This window comes from Ostrinia nubilalis, chromosome 10, assembly GCF_963855985.1.
Source record: "Ostrinia nubilalis chromosome 10, ilOstNubi1.1, whole genome shotgun sequence".
Lineage (NCBI taxonomy): Eukaryota > Metazoa > Arthropoda > Insecta > Lepidoptera > Crambidae > Ostrinia > Ostrinia nubilalis.
In genome coordinates this window covers 810,222-822,482 of record NC_087097.1, presented here as the reverse complement: position 1 = coordinate 822,482, position 12,261 = coordinate 810,222, and the positions used below count along the sequence as shown (strand labels likewise).

Here is a 12,261-nt window from a genome sequence, read left to right as displayed (position 1 = left end):
AATTGACGTGCCTATATTAAATAATGTTAACAAGTAATTATTTAACTGTGTTAGTAAATTACAGTTTGACAAATTCACCCTAACGGGAAAATAACCCAAGACTCCTTTTGCTTAAATTAATTACGCCATTATCCTCAAGTTGATAAAATATTATTATAATTATTAATTTCTTAACAAAATATTGAATACCGATTCATACCTCAAGAATCTTAAATGTTTAATTATAAATACATTCAATTTAACTAATTGACCTAACCGTAAATGAAATCAAAACATTTAAGGCGAATCGCTCAGAATGTTTACGAAGCCATCAAAACCGGCTGCTTCCGGTTCATTTAGAGCTTCCAAAGCTTCGGCGTCTGCTGGAGTAAAGCATCGATAGTTTGTCGATATTTATCGCTTACCGATAATTTGTGACCAACAGGTCACAAGTATCGAAGTACTAATTTATATTTATAAATGCGAAAGTAACTCTGTCTGTCTGTATGTCTGTTTTGCTTTCACGCCTAAACCACTGAACCGATTTTGATGAAATTTGGCATAGAGATAGTTTGAGTCCCGGGAAAGGACATAGGATAGTTTTATCCCGGTTTTTGAAACAGGGACTCGTGCGGTAAAGTTTTTCTGTGACAGACAAAATTCCACGCGGGCGAAGCCGCGGGCGGAAAGCTAGTATATCTAAAAATCTGTATTAACTATTTTCATCATGTGCCAAGTTTCAAAGGCAGAGGAATGATTCGGGTTACAAAAGCTTCGTTGATCGGACTAATATTGATATGAAAAATGTAGAGTCGCAGTTTTAATAGCTCATTAAGAGTAGGCGCACACCGTTGATTTTTAGTTGGCCGATAGTTGTGCCCGATTTTAAATTGTATGAAGAATCGGCCAAATCGAATCGGCGTAGTGTGCGCACTCCCATACATGCCCATACTGATCAACAGCCCGACTAAACTATCGGCCGACGAAAAATCAACGGTGTGCGCCTACTCTAAACAAGAACTTTACTTCCAGGTGCCCAGCTTGGAATAGCATTCCAGCTGATCGTGGGCGGCATCATAGCATCAGCTTTGGACTGGCGGGCCATCTTCTACCTCAATGCTGCTCTCGGAGCCATCTGGACCACTTTCTACCTCGTCTTCGGGGCCGCCAGCCCTGAACAGTCCAAGTTTATAAGCAAGGAGGAGCTGTTGTATATACAGAGGTCTTTGGGAAGAGTTGGGCAGCAGAAGGTAAGAAACTAACGCCCGTATTCACAAACGATACTTGCTATCGAACGCACAGCGTTTAATAGAGCTCTGTGATTGGGTTGTGTGTCACCCTGTGCGTCCACGCGCACTGTGAGACGTAACAATATCTAAGAATAACAAACGCGAAGGCCGGTCGTGGCACTGCATCTGCGCTTCAAGAAATTGTATGAAAACTATTAACGGGACTATTCTCACTCAATGATAGCCTAATTTGGGGGTTGCCAGTTCGATTCCTGTGAGCGTTGGACTGTTTTAGTCACGAGCATTAATTATAAGCTTAGCTGTTTAAAGTTAAGTTGTTAAAAGCTAAGCTTATAGAAAAATTTACTGCAATGGTAAGAAATTACTGATAGTGAAACAATCATAAACCGTAGAGGTTACATACAAAAACTTAGTTTTGTTTTAAATTACGAGTACTATCGAAATCATGTAATTTATCTTGTTAGCTGCGTACACGATGTAATACTTAAATCTTATTAGTATAATTCATGCTAGCTTAGTTAACAATCTTCGTTATAATTTACCTTTTTGAAGGCAAATTTTGTGCTACGAAATTCAATTTACCTTATCAAGATATTTTGTTGAGTAAGCAAGAAAAAACTGTTCACGGTATTACTTTAATCATTATTTGAAATTAAAGATGTTTATTTAATCTCGAAGATTCGAGTGCAAATCCAATTTGATATTTAGAGGTTGACAGAATTTTGTTGACAGAACAGACGCCTACGCAGGAATCAACCGCAAAGTAGTTTGGAAATGTCTTTTATCTATTTGAAATATTAGTGGTGAAGCGTAGTTACGATAAATTGATGTCACAATAAGACAAAGTCATAAATATAATCTATGAAAACGTTGTTTTAGAAGTGGTATTTATTATGAAAATATATATTAAAAACATAATAATTATTAAGAAAATGACACGGCTATAAGAGCAGCTTATAAATTGCCCTTTTGAGGACCTATGGTACCAACCATTAAAATTGTCGGTACGCATGACCACTCCTCCCACCATATAGGCTGGTTTTAGTGTCACGCGGACTGTCAGTGCGGATCGCTCCGCACAGCCGATCTGTCTGAACTGCTAGGGAGCGAGCGGTTCCTCCGGACCGCATTACTCTAAAACGCTCCTTAGAAGTTCATACAGATTGGCCGTGCGGAGCGGGTCCGCACCGGACACTAAAACCAGCCAAAGATGTTGTAAAAGGCGACTACCTAATACCCAATTCGAACATTATTTACCTATATTATTTTTGCCTCCCTAACCCGTCTGGCCAGCGTAGGGAATCCCCCAATTTGCTACTGGTAATTAGAGAGAGGGTCATCTCCTGTAGCCCGATGTTGATGAATATTCATAATAGGTGATTTCATTTTTCTACAACATAGATAAAAAGTGGTAACATTGTTATTTGAGATGTCAAATTTTTGATTATGGTTTTAAATTAATAATTGTATTCCTACAGCGGTACCCCACACCGTGGCTCAAGATAATGAAGTGCCTGCCATTCTGGGCGGTGATCGTGGCCCACTGTGGGCAAAACTGGGGCTTCTTCACCCTGATGACGGAGATCCCGTCCTACATGAACAGAGTGCTGGGATTCGAGATCAAGAGTGTAAGTATACTGAGAACTATACCGCACCATATTTCATCATCATCATCATTTCAACCACGGACGTCCACTGCTGAATATAAGTCTCCGTCAATGACTTCCACATCGCCCGGTTGATAGTGGCCTGCATTTAGCGTCTTCCTCATAAAGATAGCACCTTTATAAGGTCGTCGGTCCACCTTGTGAGTGGACGTCTCATGCTGCGATTAATTTTTCTGATTTTAATGAGATATTAAAAATACCTAGTAAGGTACTTTTTTAGTCTTTGAAGACTAACTAATATCCGTCCGTCAGTTCTAAGTCGAGGTATTTCTTTGTCTAAATAATTTCAGAGAAAATTGTTAATAACTGGATTAATGTTATTAATTAACATTTTCTTTTGACGAAATAATGTGAAAATGTTTCATGTGCCTACATATTCTTAAAGTCTCAAATTACGTATTCCCTTTTCTTTAGTTGTACTAAAACAATTTTATTTCTAAGATAATCCCTAAAAAAAGTACGCACAAATTCTCTATTTTTGCTTCACCAACAGTTATTTATTTGCTTCGTCGAACCAAAAAGGATTCATGTTTGCATTTCAAATAAATCAGAGGCAGCCAATTACTAGCCCAGAGCCGTGTTGACCGACAACCCGTCGTTAGTGGATTGGTCGTTAGTGGTTAACAAATTTCAGTTTCCATGGTGGATAGATACTAAAACGCTATGCCTCAATCATAGATAGATTTCATAATTAAAGTGTTGGGTGTTTCAATGATGGGGATTTTGGCAAGCGTTACCGCACTTCTGAATGTAAATTTTTATTTCCCATGATGTTACAGTGTTAATGTTGTTGTGCTGGTATGAGAAAATTTAAGAAGAGTTTAAAAAGTAATACCAGACTCTACATTGAACTTACATGTGATTTTATTAAAAAAAAACCTTGTTAAACCCTCGTGGTAAGCTAAATATCCCAGTACGAGTGGGTTCACTACAATAATCCAACGATGACAAGTAATCAGTGGCCAGAGTAAAAGTAGTCAGAAAAAGTAAGACCCATTGTTTCTTTTAAAGAAAGTAGGTAAATGTTCAAGAGTTACAAAACAAAACAGTCTTACAAAATCTACATTTGCCAACAGAATTACCATCCCAAACCAATATAACAATAACAAAGACAACAAAAGGAGGTCGAGTGCGCCATAAGTGGTGCCCATGTGGTGCCCAAATGAAAAGGATCCGAATAAGCCATGACCCACTTAAAAACCATGATGCTTGGTTTTCGTGGGTCTCTACCGAATAAGGGACGGACGATCGTTACTACTCGTACAGTTAAATATCCAAAAATTTCTTAAGCCTATTGTTTTGGATTTTTTGAATATAGTTAGTAGTATAACAATTTATTATAAGTGCAACCTTAAATCGGTGTTATTTTTAAGGTGCCTTGCAATGGTATTATAAAATTATTATATTTTTTACAAAAGAGGGCAAGTAAGCGTAATTTACCTGGATGCCTTTTAAAGATATTTATGAGTAGGTACCAAACAACTGATTAAAAATTGCGTTGATTACTACCCAGTAGTACCCAGGTTAAAAAAAATATTTACCTATTAAACCTTTACCTGGTAGTGGCAGATATTATTATGTTGCCACCATTTTTGAACCTTTTTGAGAAAACATAAGGTACAAAACTAATGAAAAATATTTTTCTCTATACCAGTTAAAGGGTAATAATAATTTTATGCTATACGAATATTTCTGTATGGCTTACAATCCCTAGCCCGCCACATAAATGTATACTACAACGCTGTTACTTTTCTAATAATAATAATAAATAATAAATCGTTTATTTGCCAGAATACGGTTACAAATGGTTATAAAAAGAGACGTTTCCAACATATTCTATCGTACATACGATGTGCAAATATTACAAAAAATTACAAAAATATGGTTATGTTTTTAATATTAAAAAGTAGTATCATTATTAATTGAATGTCATGCAAATGTCAGAAAATGATTATGAATTATCGTATCTTCATCACTACATAGTATAAAACAAAGTCGCTTTCCGCTGTCTGTCCCTATGTATGCTTAGATCTTTAAAACTACGCAACGGATTTTGATGCTGTTTTTTTAATAGATAGAGTAATTTAAGAGGAAGCTTTTTAATGTATACTTAGCAGCCGTGCGAAGCCGGGGCGGGTCGCTAGTAGAAAATAAATAAATAAACAACTTAAAGCCACTTGTTTTGACTTCTTTACAAATCTTTTGAAATATCGAAAACCCATAAAACACAAAGTAACGCTAGTCTTTCATTTCCCAGAACGGCGTCCTCTCAGCGCTGCCGTACTTGGCGATGTATGCCCTGAGTTTCCCCATGGGCGCCATGACTGATCTCATTCTCAAGAAGCAGTGGCTAAGCGTCTCACATACTAGGAAACTATTTAATTCTATTGGTGAGTATAGTGCAGTAGTATAATGTATGAGTTTCTTGCGCTGCTTCTTCTCAGCACTGGCAAACACTATGTAGAAAGGTCAGAGTCAATGTTAAAAAAAATGTAACGTTAGGAAGTGTAAAAGTGTTCTTTTAAACTTTTGAAAGACTTGTAAAGGCTTACTGAGAATTATTACATGGTAAAGTCTTTTTTCTTTGAATGATGTTGTATTACCTTGTCTCGGTGAATAAATGATCTTTTATCTTTTTTTATCTTTTATCAAAATTGTACCATGCATTCAAGCTGAGGACGATCATCATTTTTATAAATTCGGTACTCAGTGGTTTCATGTTTGCACATAAAACAAAATGAAATTCGCCTTTTGTAGCTTTAAAGGCAACATTAATGGCATTATCCTACTTAACTTTAAGGCCAAGCTGAAATTAGAGTAGGCGGTGCATAATAGTTTAATTAAATTATTATCACATTGTAACACCTATATTACTATTATGGAAGCAATAAACGTATTGAGTATTGAGTATTAAACAGAGAGGGAGAGGGCTATGCTTGGTGTTTCTTTGCGAGATCGAATCAGAAATGAGGAAATCCGTAAACGAACTAAAGTCGCTGACATAGCCCGACGGATTAGCAAGCTGAAGTGGCAATGGACAGGGCACATAGTACGCAGAACTGACGGCCGATGGGGCAGCAAGGTTCTGGAATGGAGGCTGCGTACCGGAAAACGCAGCGTGGGACGTCGTCCACCCACAAGGTGGACCGACGACATCGTAAAGGTAGCAGGGAAGCGCTAGACGCAGGGCGCTACCAATCGATCAACATGGAAAGCATTGGGGGAGGCCTATGTTCAGCAGTGGACGTCCTATGGCTGACTTGATGATGATGATGATGATTGAGTATTAAATGCCAGAAAGTATAAAACTAACTTAATAACTGTGCCCTAAAGATAATTAAAGAAAATCATAAAATTATATTCGTTACTACCTTTCCGCCCGCGGCTTCACCCGCGTGGAATTTTGTCTGTCACAGAAAAACAATATCGCGCGCGTATTTGCTCACCGTTTAGACCTACCCTGGACTACGACAAACATTTTAAAACCAAAATCAGCTCAATCGGCCCAGTCGTTCTCGAGTTTTAATCAGACTAACGAACATCAATTCATTTTTATTTATATAGATTTCAACTAAATATTTTCTTCAGGTCTCTGGGGCCCCGCCGTAGCGCTGATAGGCCTGTCGTACACGCCTGCAGACAACATGGTGCTGGCGGTGGCCATGCTTACCATCTCCGTGGGCATCAATGCTGGACAGTACACTGGGTATTTGGTAAGGAGTTTTATCTATACTATGATAGAGTCGAAGTTTGTTTGAAGTAAATATGGATTAGGGGAAGGGAGCCCAAAGCTGATTCTTAACTTGAAGTGAGAGAAAGATTTAGAATATGAAGGTAAAAATAAACTATTATTGCTATGACTAATCGGGAAACATGAAATTTAATATTAAATAATGAACCTAGGTTACTATTCTGAACTCTACGTTGTTATTTTTTCTAATAGAATAGGATAAGAGCTAGATTCAAACCTTTTTTTACTGTCACCAGATGAAATGTAAATTACTTTGGAATGTTGAAAGAAATTTTAAAATCTGATGCATATTTTTTAGAGATTTACCTACTGCTTCCGAACTTACAAACTTTACTTCTTCATAGTATGAGTATTAGTGTAGATCACGTAGGACAAGAAAGTTTAAAAACTTTTTGGTTTAAAGTAGATTTCGGTGGTACGAAATTGGAATAGAAAACGACTAAGAAAACTGTGCTGTAAATATCTTTAAGTCGCTTTTTCAAACTAGACCTGACTTTTTAAAGCTGAAAAAAATTTACAACTCCGTTTTAATATCACAACTTTGTATTTTTTCATGAACACCGAAATCAACAAACAGGCACAGAAAGTGACAAAGCGTTAATTAGGTACTTGTTTAAACAATGTTGAAACAACAAAATGTTTTAAATTTGGTAACTCTAGATTTCATGACAATCTGAGCCTTTTTTTTCATCAATGTTTAAAAAATATTAGCAACTGAAAATGAAATTTTCAAAGTTCGTTCTCATTTCTAAGAACGCACGCGATGCCATAAACTTGAAACTTCAAAACATACGCTTTTACAGACCGATAAATAATTAATAAGCAGGGGAAAATAATAGAAAATCTTTTTGAACTCTTATTTATAAAGCAAGTTTCCTTTGACCGTGGAGCTTGTAGCTTATGAATAGTGGGGTTGCTGCGTATAATGTTGCAAGAATGCAATAACATTGTAGGATGAGTGCAGTTATGGGCCTTACTATAGAAATGTATAATACATTTTGAACCAAAACCGTTTTAACACATTGAATGCCAACTACGCAATATTGCGTAGGCACTAGTGAAATATTGCGTAGTTTTATTCAAGGTGTCAAAAATAGATGAAGTCATAAAAGTTGAATAGAATTCGATTGTACCATTCACCGTACACAATAATTGGGTAGATGAAAGGCCTTCTCATACTCGTAAATAGTCCTTGATTTTAGTCCCGGATATACCCAACTTTAGAGTGGTTTTACAATTAATTCCCTTGTCCCATCAAACCCTAAGCAGTCGCATGAGACCGCGGTAACAATTGATTTCTGTTGTTTCTCAATTTGCGTGTAGGTACTTGAAGGGTTAAATATATTTCTGCGACGAAACGTATGCTTTTTTTTGTTATAACTTGATAAATCAATTGTCAATTATTACGAAAAAAAGTAATAAAAGAAGACGATTTAATCGTTTATTTATTACTTACTAGCTTTCCGCCTGCGGCTTCGCCCGCGTGGAATTTTGTCTGCCACAGAAAAACTTTATCGCGCGCTTCGCTGTTCCAAAAACCGGGATAAAAACTATCCTATGTCCTTTCCCGGGACTCAAACTATCTCTATGTCAAATTTCATCAAAATCGGTTCAGTGGTTTAGACGTGAAAGCAAGACGGACAGACAGAGTTACTTTTGCATTATAAATGCGATGCGATACAGTTATCTGTGTCGTTGTCATATTTAATTATGTATTTAACTTATGTTAAGAAATTTTAATGTTTTATATTGTATCTACGACTAAAACGTCACAAAGTGGTAGGGGCCAAGACCCCAGTGCGGGAGAATTTGAAGTAGGTACCATTTCAATTTAATGCCTCCTGAATCAAATAAATACAGACCATTTTCTTCGTTTGTATTTTTAGGTTCTGTTTACAATAAAATTGAAATTCAATGTTTTCTTTATGTTATTGATAGCAACGAATATTAAAATGAAATAAGTCTTGGTCACTGAACGCAAAGTCATTGGTAGCGAGAGTGACCTTCAATAGACTTGAAGAAACGTTAATGTACACAAAATAATCTATACTATAATATTATAAATGCAAAAGTAACTCTGTCTGTCTTTCTGTCTTGCTTTCACGCCTAAACCACTGAACCGATTTTGATGAAATTTGGCATAGAGATAGTTTGAGTCCCGGGAAAGGACATAGTATACTTTTTATCCCGGTTTTTGAAACAGGGACGCGCGCTATAATGTTTTTCTGTGACAGACAAAATTCCACGCGGGCGAAACTGCGGGCGGAAAGCTAGTACTTTAATATTCGTTTAATCGTAGTATTATAAGTGAGGCCTAGGTTCAGCTGTGGACGTCCTATAGCTGAAATGATGAAGTGACTGATCGGAAAACGTAATGTAGACAGACCTCCCCACTCGGTGGACTGACGACCTGTTAAAAGTCGCGGAAATCGGGCGAGTAGGACCGTTCGTTGTAGTAATCCATGCCGTCCATCCAGGGGAGGCCGTTGTCCAGCAGTGGACGACATTGGGTTCAAACGAAACCAGAAAGTGTACAGAAAGTTATTAATGTGTTTTCTTTGTCCCAGCTTGTCCACATCGACCTGGCGCCAAACTTCAGCGCCAGTCTCATGAGCATCACCAACTTTTTGGCGAACATCATATCCATCATTGCTCCACTGGTCTGCGGCTTCATCATCAATGATGAGGTAAGCTTTAAAAACTATTTGTAAACTTGAAAACAGTCCAAGTCTAGCATGGAAATAATTTGTCAATTACTACATAGACTAGGAATGATGACTGGGTAATGAAATCGAAATTCTATTTAGTCCGTCAGACATAATAAAAAAAATTTGGACACATATTTTTACATTTTTTTCATAGTCGATTAATTACAGTTATTGAGTTGAAATGTCGCGTGACTTCACTTTTGAGTAAAAAATCTTCTCAAGCGTGACGTAACGCGCCATTCCAACTCGATGCAGCACTGTTATTATTTAATTATGAAAGAAAATAAAAAATATGAGTCTAATATTTTCTAATACTCTGTCTGACGGAAAAATAATTGAAATTTTATCATCTGTTTTGTCAATTAATATTAATATAATAAATGGCTTCTAGGCTCTTATGTCCCTGGTTGAAATACATATCAAAAGATTTATTAAGTGGGATTTAAAACCGATTCTCACAGAACCATTATGATTTAGTGTATTATTGAACAATACCAGACGCTTTTAACTGATTCCAGGTCCCAAGTCGTATCCCCAATTTCTAATTACTAAATGAACTTCAAATGGAAAACAGATGCCAAGTATTTCGTAGGACGTGTGATTAAATTGGTTTATACAGGGTGGAATTTTGTAATGCCACCTGGAGGGAAAGTACTCTTAATACTGTAGATAGAAAATGTTACTGAAAGAAAACATTCCTTTATTTTTGATAAGAAAGAGAACTGCATTCAAATATTTTCGAAAAATTTTCGAATATTCACTATACTACCATACCATACCATACAATTTTCTGTAACATAATTAAAATAATTTAAGATTTCATGGTTTTCCTTTCATTTGATTTATCAAGTTTGTTAGAGAGATTTCATCCTCATGCTTAATACTAACGATCGATGTAATAAAAATACAGGGTGTAATTTTTAACAGATTTTGTTTGGTTCGATTCCCGCATGTGGCAAGCAAATTTTTGGAAATCTTTGAATGCAGTTCTATTTCTTTTAAAAAATAAAGGAACGTTTTCTTTAAGAAAAAATTTCTATCTACAATATTAGGAGTACTTTCCCTCCGGGTGGCATTACAAAATTCCACCCTGTATAACACATTTGATAGACGGGAGGGAAATTAGATTTTTTCAAAGATTATTAGTAATTCGTTATTTCTCAAATTACTAATACTCCCGTTAGCCCCTCGTACTAAGCTAAGTAAATATGCTTGTATCACGAGTGATCTCACCACAATAATCGAGCGGCGCCGGGGACAGAACCCTCGTTCCCCGGATCACGAGTCGGCCAGTCCGACCCCTTCACCGTTCGGCTATCGTGGCTTCTTCATTGAATATGTGATTTTGCAGACGGACCCAGCAGAATGGCGGAAGGTTTTCTTCGTGGCGTCGGCCGTTTACTTCTTCAGTAACTTGTTCTTCGTGCTGTACAGCACCTCGGAGAAGCAGCCGTGGAATGACCCTGAACAGACTGACCCTGAAGTTGGTATGTTAACGATTCTGTATTTAAACTATTCTGAACCAACATCCACATCGCACGGTTGGTAGCGGCCTGCATCCAGCGCCTTCCAGCTACCTTTATTAGGTCGTCGGTCCACCTTTGGGGGATTGGGGGGGGATTCATTGGGGGAGGCCTATGCTCAGCAGTGGACGTCCTATGGCTGAAATAATGATGATGAACCAACATCATGTTCATTGGATTAGGCATTAGTTTTCGTAAAATAAATTTTATTTTTGAAAGTAGGTTTTAAAAACACTTTCATCCCAGTATTAACCCTAATACTGCCAATAAAAAGGCAACTTATACTTATCTAACACATAGACCAACTGAGTCTAATTTAGTGGCGTCTTAGCTGGGTACATTTAAGGCTTCCACAGACCAAACGCGGGGCAGTAGGAGCTCAGTTTGAATGCGGGCTCGCGCAAGTTGTAATACAAGAAACTCTTTGAAGTATGTCACACCAAATTTAAACGCGGGCCCGCGCTCCAACCGCGCCGCACTGCTACTGCCGAACGACAAACGAGGCGGCGCGGGTGCGGGACAGAAGCGGCGCGAACGCGGGCCCGCGCTGTTGTATTACTATGGCGGCCATATTATTATTAGCATGACACACCGGACGCAGGGCGGTAGCAGCGCGTTGAAAGCGGTTTTTGAATATTTAAATTTTTGACAACCGCCCGCGTTGCAACTGCTGCGCTGCTTTCAGTGTGCCTCAGCCGCGCTGCTTCTGACCCGCGTTTGGTCCGTGGAAGCCTTTATTATTAGAAGACTTAATTAATTGAATTCACATAAATAAATTAATAAAGACATTTTTGATTTGATAAATTATTTAATGTTTATTTGATTCAACACCTCCACCATTTGGGCTAAACTAATTTAATCCGGGGTAATCTAAATAATTTCCAGGAAAATATGATTTGCGAATAATTATTTACCCAAATTGTTTTATCTTCCATTTTCCTTTTCAGAAATGAAAGCCCCGAACGCGACTACACAAACTGTCGACGCTAAATATTAAAAACACTCCTTCCTTATGTATGTATGTATTTATAAATAAATAAACACTTAATTTAAGTACCTGACTAACACCATTTTGTAAATAAACTAATTTTAAATAATATGATGTGTCCTTTTTCTATCATTTTTAAATAAGTATGTATCTTTATAGTAGTCCCTAGGTATAGCTCGAAATCATTTATTTTTCAGTTGTTATATTTACTTCCTACTACTAGATTACAATTTCCATTGAATCCAGAACCTCGAAGTCGAATATTTCTCACGGGAACGTTAATGTAAAGTTTATACTTACTTAATTTCTTGAAAGAGGGCTGAGGCTCAGGCATGCTCAAAGTAATTTACAAACTTACCCTTTTAAAAAAATACTGTCTACTTCCACGTAATCTA

The 12,261-nt window shown here is 37.3% G+C and overlaps 1 protein-coding gene across 1 annotated transcript in view; it reads left to right on the top strand.

Annotated features, from left to right (window-relative positions):
- LOC135075652 (putative inorganic phosphate cotransporter) overlaps positions 1-11,975 on the top strand; it is a 34,773-nt gene extending 22,798 nt beyond the window's left edge. The window contains exons 5-11 of the mRNA XM_063970065.1: positions 1,012-1,229; positions 2,708-2,857; positions 5,154-5,286; positions 6,485-6,609; positions 9,215-9,334; positions 10,707-10,842; positions 11,826-11,975. Of these exons, the coding sequence (XP_063826135.1) occupies positions 1,012-1,229; positions 2,708-2,857; positions 5,154-5,286; positions 6,485-6,609; positions 9,215-9,334; positions 10,707-10,842; positions 11,826-11,875 (932 nt within the window). The 3' untranslated portion in view covers positions 11,876-11,975. The remainder of the gene's footprint in view (positions 1-1,011; positions 1,230-2,707; positions 2,858-5,153; positions 5,287-6,484; positions 6,610-9,214; positions 9,335-10,706; positions 10,843-11,825) is intronic.
- The last annotated feature ends 286 nt before the right edge of the window (positions 11,976-12,261 follow it).